The 8,102-nt window shown below is 35.4% G+C and overlaps 1 protein-coding gene across 1 annotated transcript; it reads left to right on the top strand.

The window, feature by feature from the left end:
* Position 1: 1 nt before the first annotated feature.
* On the top strand, positions 2–6,528 carry LOC131799766 (uncharacterized). The gene is made up of 2 exons (XM_059117467.2): positions 2–123; positions 4,013–6,528. The coding sequence occupies exon 2, from the start codon at positions 4,039–4,041 to the stop codon at positions 5,341–5,343; it is 1,305 nt and encodes a 434-aa protein (XP_058973450.1). The 5' UTR covers positions 2–123; positions 4,013–4,038; the 3' UTR covers positions 5,344–6,528.
* The last annotated feature ends 1,574 nt before the right edge of the window (positions 6,529–8,102 follow it).

The following is an 8,102-nucleotide window of genomic DNA, read 5'->3' as shown; positions in this document are numbered from 1 at the left end:
AATGATCTCAAGCGTAGAAGAGACGCCGAAAGTCACAACAACAAAAGGCGAGTTTGATCTTTTGGGACAATCTTGAGTACTTCATGAAAAGTCTACTATGAAACCATAACATCTTCTTCAGAGGTAACACAGGTCTTTATACTTTTCGCGTGTTTATTTGGTTTATCTGCGGTAAACCAAAATTTCTTTGGATGAAGTCTGTACCTTAATGAACCTTGGGTTTCGATGGTAACCAGCTGTATGACATGAAACCCTGCTTTCGATCAAGAAGCGTAAATTCACAAAGTCGAAATAATTCACCGCTATCTGAGTCATTATTAATTTATAGCGACTAAATCATGAGTTGCCGGATAACCCGCTAAGGAATCGTTATGAAATTCGGCACGTTTACGTACATAGTTCTCGAACTGTAGTGGTAACGGTTAGATCGAAGCTTCGAGTGTGGTTTTCATTAGAATTCTATCTTTCCTAACTTTCCCCAAATTGTGTCTAATCTTCTATAAATTAAATTTTACGGTTTGATTTGTTTTCCCTTTTTATTCCCCTTCCTTGCTTGAACTGACTGGAAAACCGTTTAGTCGTTTTCAAGGACTAAGCTTACGTTCAATATAACCTTATAGATTTGGCTCGGTTTAATGATCTTTAATTAGAAATTTTCAGAATTGCTTGGAACAATTAACATTCCATTCTCACAGAAGACGCCAGTACAGTTTATTGTCGGATGATTTGATAGAGATAGGGATCAGGTTATGTGTGAAGTGAAAATGTGAACGATACAAATCCTACGCAGGAGGGAAAGATTCGTTGTGCTCAGATGACAAATAACAAATATGAAGTGAGCGTAAACAAAGTAGACATATTGCAATTGGAAAATTCACGAACGCTTTTCAAGATGAATTCTTGCAAAGTTTGGCAGTTGTAGTTTGTTATCTGTTGTATACATTCAGAATAGATTAAGGTGATGTTATTTAAAATCATTAAATTCACATTAAGGATAGTCATTTCGTGGCAGAAAAGCAGTTACAGATGCAGAGATATCGAAAACGTGTTCGGAAGATTTTACCATTGGAAGGATTTATAACGAAATAGTAAAACATAGCCTTGCAATTATGGCTCTTTTGCTTTTAGAACATTGAAGAATTCTTCATCTTGTTTTCAGGGATTTCATTTTGAAGGGCTACTATGCGCTGTAGTTTGATTTTTAGCTAATTATGCAATAATTCACGCACATGCCACTTTAATAATGTAAACATGTTTACTGTTGGTAGCTTGCGGGAATCTTTTGTGTTGGCAAATTATTTTCTCAAACACATCAAGATGTCTATTTTAAGCAATGATCAAGTTTGATAATTGCGTGATTTTATTAATAAAAGTATCTGGTCCACATTAAACTGTTTTCTATGTCACAATTGGTAGACCTCATAACATGGTTGGCAGAATTAACTTTCAGTCACAATTTTTTTGGGAAAGAAAATAACGATGAGTATCTTACTTAAACTTCACTCAGTAAATGCTAAGTGATTAACTATTTTTTACACTAAAATCAGTATTCTTTTTCTCTATACTGTTCCCTGTACATGTCATATATATATGTTATTTGCCGGCTGGCGGGTCCATATGCTGAAAAACTGTGACTGAGGTCTTGAAAATACTGCCTGAGGCCATAGGCCAAGGGAAGCATTTCAAGACCGAGGTCACAGTTTTTCACCATACAGACCAACCCTTAGTTGGTAAATAACATATTTTTTTTTTAAACTTGACAAAATTCTTTCCAAAAGAACCCAAATGATTTAGGGCTGTAAATATGGCAAGATCTTCTATAAACTGAACAATTTTTGAGCAAGTAGATGGTAGTTAAAATAGAGGTGATGCAAATTAAGGAGAGATGCCTCACTGAAACATTTTCATTTCCATTACGATAAAAGTGATTTAAAAGGCTTCCAAACAAACTTTGAAACATTATTTTTACAAGTATCTGTCACAATCTGACACCTTTCAATTAGGGAGTGTGTAAGAAAAAAAAGCGCAAGAACATTTGAAAAACAACAGAACTAGTTTGGCAAGGACTATCTAGACAATGTTTTCTTCAAAAACAGTCAATGATCTAACAGAAAGTATTATTCATTCTCATTGACGATTCATTCATGCAGGAAGATTTACCTCTGTTCATTAAGTAAACGGCAAGGAAAGTATTTGTGAGCAAATTCAAATTTTCTATTTTGAAGTTGTGAGAGTTTGTTCATTTGTTTGCTGCAATGGTGCGTGTAAATCTAGTCTTTCCTCCACAAAAACTAAATTTGAATGGCACACTCTTACAAAACACACAAGGATTTAATGCAGCCTTTTCTCATCAAATTCTTTCAGTTTCTGTTGTGCAATTTATGGTACAAATGTCCAAATTGAACGGACTTGGAAAGACTCATCAAGAGCGTATATTTTTTGTAGAACTTAAATTAAAACTTCGCTTGCTCTTTCGCTACGAACAAATTGTTTGAGAAAATTCAGATATTAAATGAATGAAAGTTCCATTGTTCAGTTTAAATGTAACCAAATACTTCACATTTTAACTTTCTATGTACTTTTTGTGCACAGTTAAAATTAATTGCAGATGGTTTTTAGGCTGCTTGTCAACCAATGTAATGACACTATTGCTTATAAAAATTCATTCTGAAACCAATATTTTTCTGTCAACCAAAGTGATTTGAAAGAGAGAAAAGAAAGGATTCATAAGTTGCTTATCGGCTTGAGGTAGTGACCGACGTGTTTGCTTAAAAATACTGTCCAGCCAGAAAAAGGAGATATATTTATGGAAAATGGCAACGATAGTTGGGATGTACTTGGCGACTCACAAAAGCGTGGCCCATGGGCAGAGATAGGAAAATGCTGACAGGGTAAACAACCAATCAGATTGCAGGATTTGTTACATTGCCCTCTAAGAAAAAAATAAAAAATGGTAATAATAATAATTATTTCTTAAGCACCATTTCTACTAATTTACAAATAGTGTTAAACGAAGTTGCTTGAGTATATAAAATTATATCATGATAATATTTGTTAAAATAGAAACAAATCTGAGGTGAAAAAATCTAAAAGGAACAACTACATAAAAGGTCTTGACTCTACTCTTAACCCTTTAACTCCCAGATCAAATTTGTAATTCTCCTTACTGTCAATCATACAATTCTTATAATATTAGTTTAGAGAACTTAGTGTTCGATCAACTAATTATCCCCAAATTGATATTTTTCTTTATTCATATCTCTTGTCTGGTTGATAGTGTATTGATATTGTAAGGAGAAATTCTGTCTTGGTCACTCATGGGAGTGAAAGGGTTAAAAGAACTTAGGTATGCTGTAGTTTTTCCTTGGTCTGGTAAATTGTTCCAGAGTGAGGGAGTAATGACCTAAATTCCATAGTGCTCAAGATTATACTTAGGAAGTACCAACAATTCCTTGTTGGAATAGTAGAGTGTTCTTCAAAGGGCATGTTTAACTAAAGAGTCTGTCAAATACTTCCAGTTGCTCCAATTTCATGATAAGCTTTAAATGTCAAAATTAAAATCTTGAATTCAATTCTTGATTAGACAGGCAACTAATGTAGTTCTTTCAAGTGGAGGAAATGTGGTTGTGTTTCTTTGCATATGGGCCATAGCATTTTGAACAAAGAGTGCTGTTGAGAGGATTTTGTGTAGCAATGAGGCACTTCTTAAAATGATGATCATTTTCTTAATTCTCATGACTTTGGTGTTTTATTCAGAAATGATAGTTAGATGAGAAACTAGAAACCAGTCACTCTTAAGTGTCTAAGGGTTGAAACATTACAGCTTAATGAAAAATGAAAAAGCAAGGAAAGTAGCAAGGTACATGTATAAGCAAGAGGATTTATTCTGGCTATTTTCTCTTCCCATTGTTTTCTATTGGCAGCAAATGGGAGAACTAGGATTATAGTTGATGAAAATATCATAAGTATACTAAATAAAATTTACTGAATTTTTATATTTGCATTATTTTAGAACAGGACAGGAGGTGGCAAGGAACCATGGGTATTTCTGCAAGTATAGCAAATTCCTCACGGAAATATCGCACCAATGAAGAATTGCCTCCTGCTCAGAAGTCATCTAAACATTCATCTATTGAAGTAAGTGATGATGATGACGAAGAATTGAGAAGTGTGCAAAGCTTCAGACCATCAAGCCCACTGGCTCATCAAGATGCAAGGTCCTTTACTTTTGATAAGACTTACACAAAACAGTATCGTCCAAGAAATCAAGTGGACAGGCATAGTTACCATGGCAACTTGGAGCCTATTCGTCCTGGCAATAGACACATATACCATCCTGGCAGTTTAGATCGTGGTTCCAGAGATGGAAATGGTTCATATTCCACATACAGTGTGAGAGAGCCACTCTCAAGGGCTTTGGTTTCACCAAGTACCTCAAGCATCTATGGGTTGCAGCCTAGACCTGCACGAACCATGAGAGATGTCAGAGAGTATTTGTTTCACCATCCAGAGCTATTAGCTGGTAAGAAGAACATGCAAATACAGCAATCTGTTGAGAGTGATCTGTATGGGCTCTCTACCAATCACAAGCAGATGAAAACTAAACAGAGTGTTTATATGGGACTCATAAAAGCTCCCATAATCTATGGAGCCGGTGCTCGACCAGATCATAAGCAGCTTAAGGTTGATCAAAAGTTGTACCTCAACCTTGTTTACCCTACATTAAAACCCAAAGATTACCACAGTCAGGTCATAAGATCTCGTCCTCCCCTTAAACAGGAAGGCATGGTTGTTGTGAGGAAAGATGATTATCTACGGCAGCCTAACAGATATGTCAAGAGGCCTCTGCCACACATGCTGGTGTCGAGAGTTCCAGAAGCCCCTAGTGGAAAAAATGTCCTTAGATCTGTGCATCAGGAAAGAACAATTTCAAGGGGGGAGGCTCCTACTTCCCACAGGAGTAGAAGTCAATCCCGAAGCTTAACAGGAAACACCCCTCAAAAAGCAAAAAATGACTATGTTGATTTTCCTGATGTTGTTAATAAACCACTCACAAGCAGGTCAGTTAGAAATGAACCACAAGTGCTAAGGGACAGTCAACAGATGAATGGTTTTGTAAAGTCAGGGAATTCACAGCAAAGGACTCCAAGACATGTAAAAGAAGACAGTGAGGTTGTATTCACCTTTAATGTTGATGAACTTAATTTGAAGAAAAAGACTGAAATACCTCGGTTTGAACATGACAAGGAAAAAGGACAAGTAGTGCCACTTTACTTCAGGAAGTCTCTGGCTTACAGCCCAAAGTATGAATATAGTGAAGACCTTCTGTCAAGTCCATTGTGAAGATGTTAGGCTATCACTTAATTGTTTTCTCACATACTAAGGGCAGCCTATGTGTAAATTAGCTACAGCTTTTTGATATATGGTGTTTGCATTTTTTGTTACGCATGTTGTAAATGTACTTTTGCCTTTTTGCTCAAATCTAAATTTTTTTAAAGTTTTTGGTCACCAACTGAACATTGTCTGCAAAAAACAAAATTATGTTCAGAAAAAATTGTCACATGAAAGAAGGATATACAATTGTGTGTCAAAAAATTGATTGGGAAAGGTATTTAGATACTCAGTGGGTGTTCAAAGAGCTTAGAAACAGTTGTACAAATGCACACCAAAGGCTTTAATGAAGCAACAGTACCAATATGACTGCCTGAAAAAAAGTTTGCCTCTTTCTTTGCATTTGAAAAACATGGGTTGTTTCTGGATTTCAATGAGAAATGTTTATGTAAAATGAATTTGTAAAGTTTTCACGGTTAAAAAGATCTCTCCATGGTCATGGCAGAGAAATTCATGATGGGTGTTCATAATTTTGTGTTCTCTACAAATTCTAACTTCACTTAAATTGTGTTTGAAGACTCTATTCTTGGGCAGAAATCTATATTCAGGTGTGTTAAGCTTTTTGAAGTGTATTAATTATTTATCAAAGATCTACATTTATACTTACCAAAGACAATACCCTGGAAAATTTGAATAATTATGATGCAACATTCACATTTTTACCTTCCAATTTAAATGTTTTGATTATTGTGGGGGTCATAAGGCTTGAAAAAACTCTTTTCAGTGGTTTGGGGGATTCAATATCCCAACCAGAGAAACAAGTCTCTTTCTTTTTTTTTTTTTTTTTTGTCACTGCAACTGGAAAAGGTCCTTGAAACCTTGTCAATACTGAACATTTGATTTCATTATTCTTTTATAGCCCAGACACAAAGTTAAACATTTCATTCCTTTTTCATTTTAGCTATTTTGTAGGGTTTGTATTCTATCACTCATGCATTTTAAAAATACTATATTAACCAAATAGTGTCACTTGTTGTTTGGCTCAAAGGTGATGATGTGAATCTCTTTTTGTTATCCAGTTATGCTACAAGGCATTATTTTTTTTTAAGATGCTAAGTAGTATTTTAATAAGTATTAGAATTAATATAAAATACAAAACATGCACTTATACCATTATGGAAGACAGGTCATAACTCTTGAATAAGAAAGTGATTAAGTATAGACTAGTTTTATCCATATCAGAATTCTATGATTAGAAATAATCTGTAATTCATTAACTTCATTGATTTTAAGTTTGAAAATTACAGATGAGAACATGTTAATTGCTTTTAGTGATTAATTTATTGAAAAAAATGTAAAAATTAAAGTCCGGCTTTTTAAGTGACACCAAGGGTTCATACAAGTTGGGATAAACCAGTTGTGAAGTTAGTAAGTTTCATTTTCAAGGGAGTGGGAGGCCATAATTTTATAATTCTGAAAGTGGGGTATATGAAAGATCATGGCAAATAACAAATTATGATATTTTGATTGCCTTCATTTTATTTTCAAACCCACACTTTGATTACAGGTCATGGAGAGCATCAAAGCAAATCCTTGCAAAGGTCTTAGAAAGAACTTTAACCCTGGCCTGACAGCACATAACTACATCCATGTAGATGAAACTGTTATCACTCTTACTGGTTGATTAAGTGATTATTTTTTTAATAATAAATGTTGAATCGAAACAAAGAATTGTGTTGATTTTCTTTTAGTTACCCCAACCTGTTTGGCATAGGTTGTGGGCTGAAATGTGACCCTTGTCCGAAGTTCTAATACCAGTCAGGGTCTTCAACTCCACAAACCAAAAGAGGTACAAGTAATGTATACTTAACCCCTTAACTGTGTTGTGTTCCTGGGTGAACTACTGTACTTTCACAGTGCTTCTCAAAACCCAGGAGTTTATATGGGTACCGGCACGTCAGGGAAGCCTGTTGAAATGCTGGGGAGTGACCTTGCAATGGACTAGCATCCCAGCTAGGGGGAGTGGCAATACTTATAGTTACATCATGCTTAGGAAAACAGGATAAGCACTGGCTATAAGGGCCCCTTGACTCTAGTACAGACCTTAACTATCTTTATCTTCATTTGAAACAAAATTCTTCAGTCTAATTTATGTGGAAGTTTGTGGCAGTTAGTAGGGAGATTTACTAATTGAAGTAAATGGGTCTTGCAGAGCCAATACTGCTTGCATTAAGTTGGTACTGCAAACCTAGTGTTGTGGCCCAGTTTGTATATGGGTAGATAGCAGCTGGTAAGGGAACCTCAGCCTCTCTTTGGGAAGGAGTGAGGAATGAAGCATGCTTATGAGGAGACTGCTTTCCTTTTAATACAGTATATTGCATCCTGATCCTGAACCTGTCTTTGCATGTGGGTTGAGTTTGTCCTGCTCTGGGGGTTTAACTATGGGTTCTTGTTTTACTCCCAACACAAAAGCCAACGAAAAAAATTCAAATTTGACCAAGAAATAGTGGACAAGAAGAGAAACTTTGCTAATGACCCCTGCTTGTTCCAAATCATTTTTATCATGAACATTTCTAGTTCTGGCCTGGGCTTACTTTTACTGGACAAGAAGGACATCAAGTTTTAAAAGATGGCCATTAAAAGTTGGTTTAAAATCCATTAAGGGTTGATATGTTTTTCTCAACAGCTTTAAGTTGTTTCAGCTTCTGAATGAGTCATCTCATTGCACCCATCATCTATATTTAAGGTCCTTTGTATTTAAAAACATGGTC

Source organism: Pocillopora verrucosa, chromosome 1 (assembly GCF_036669915.1).
Source record: "Pocillopora verrucosa isolate sample1 chromosome 1, ASM3666991v2, whole genome shotgun sequence".
Taxonomy (NCBI): domain Eukaryota; kingdom Metazoa; phylum Cnidaria; class Anthozoa; order Scleractinia; family Pocilloporidae; genus Pocillopora; species Pocillopora verrucosa.
Note: the sequence above shows the minus strand (reverse complement) of the source record. Positions and strands in the feature narration are given on the sequence as shown.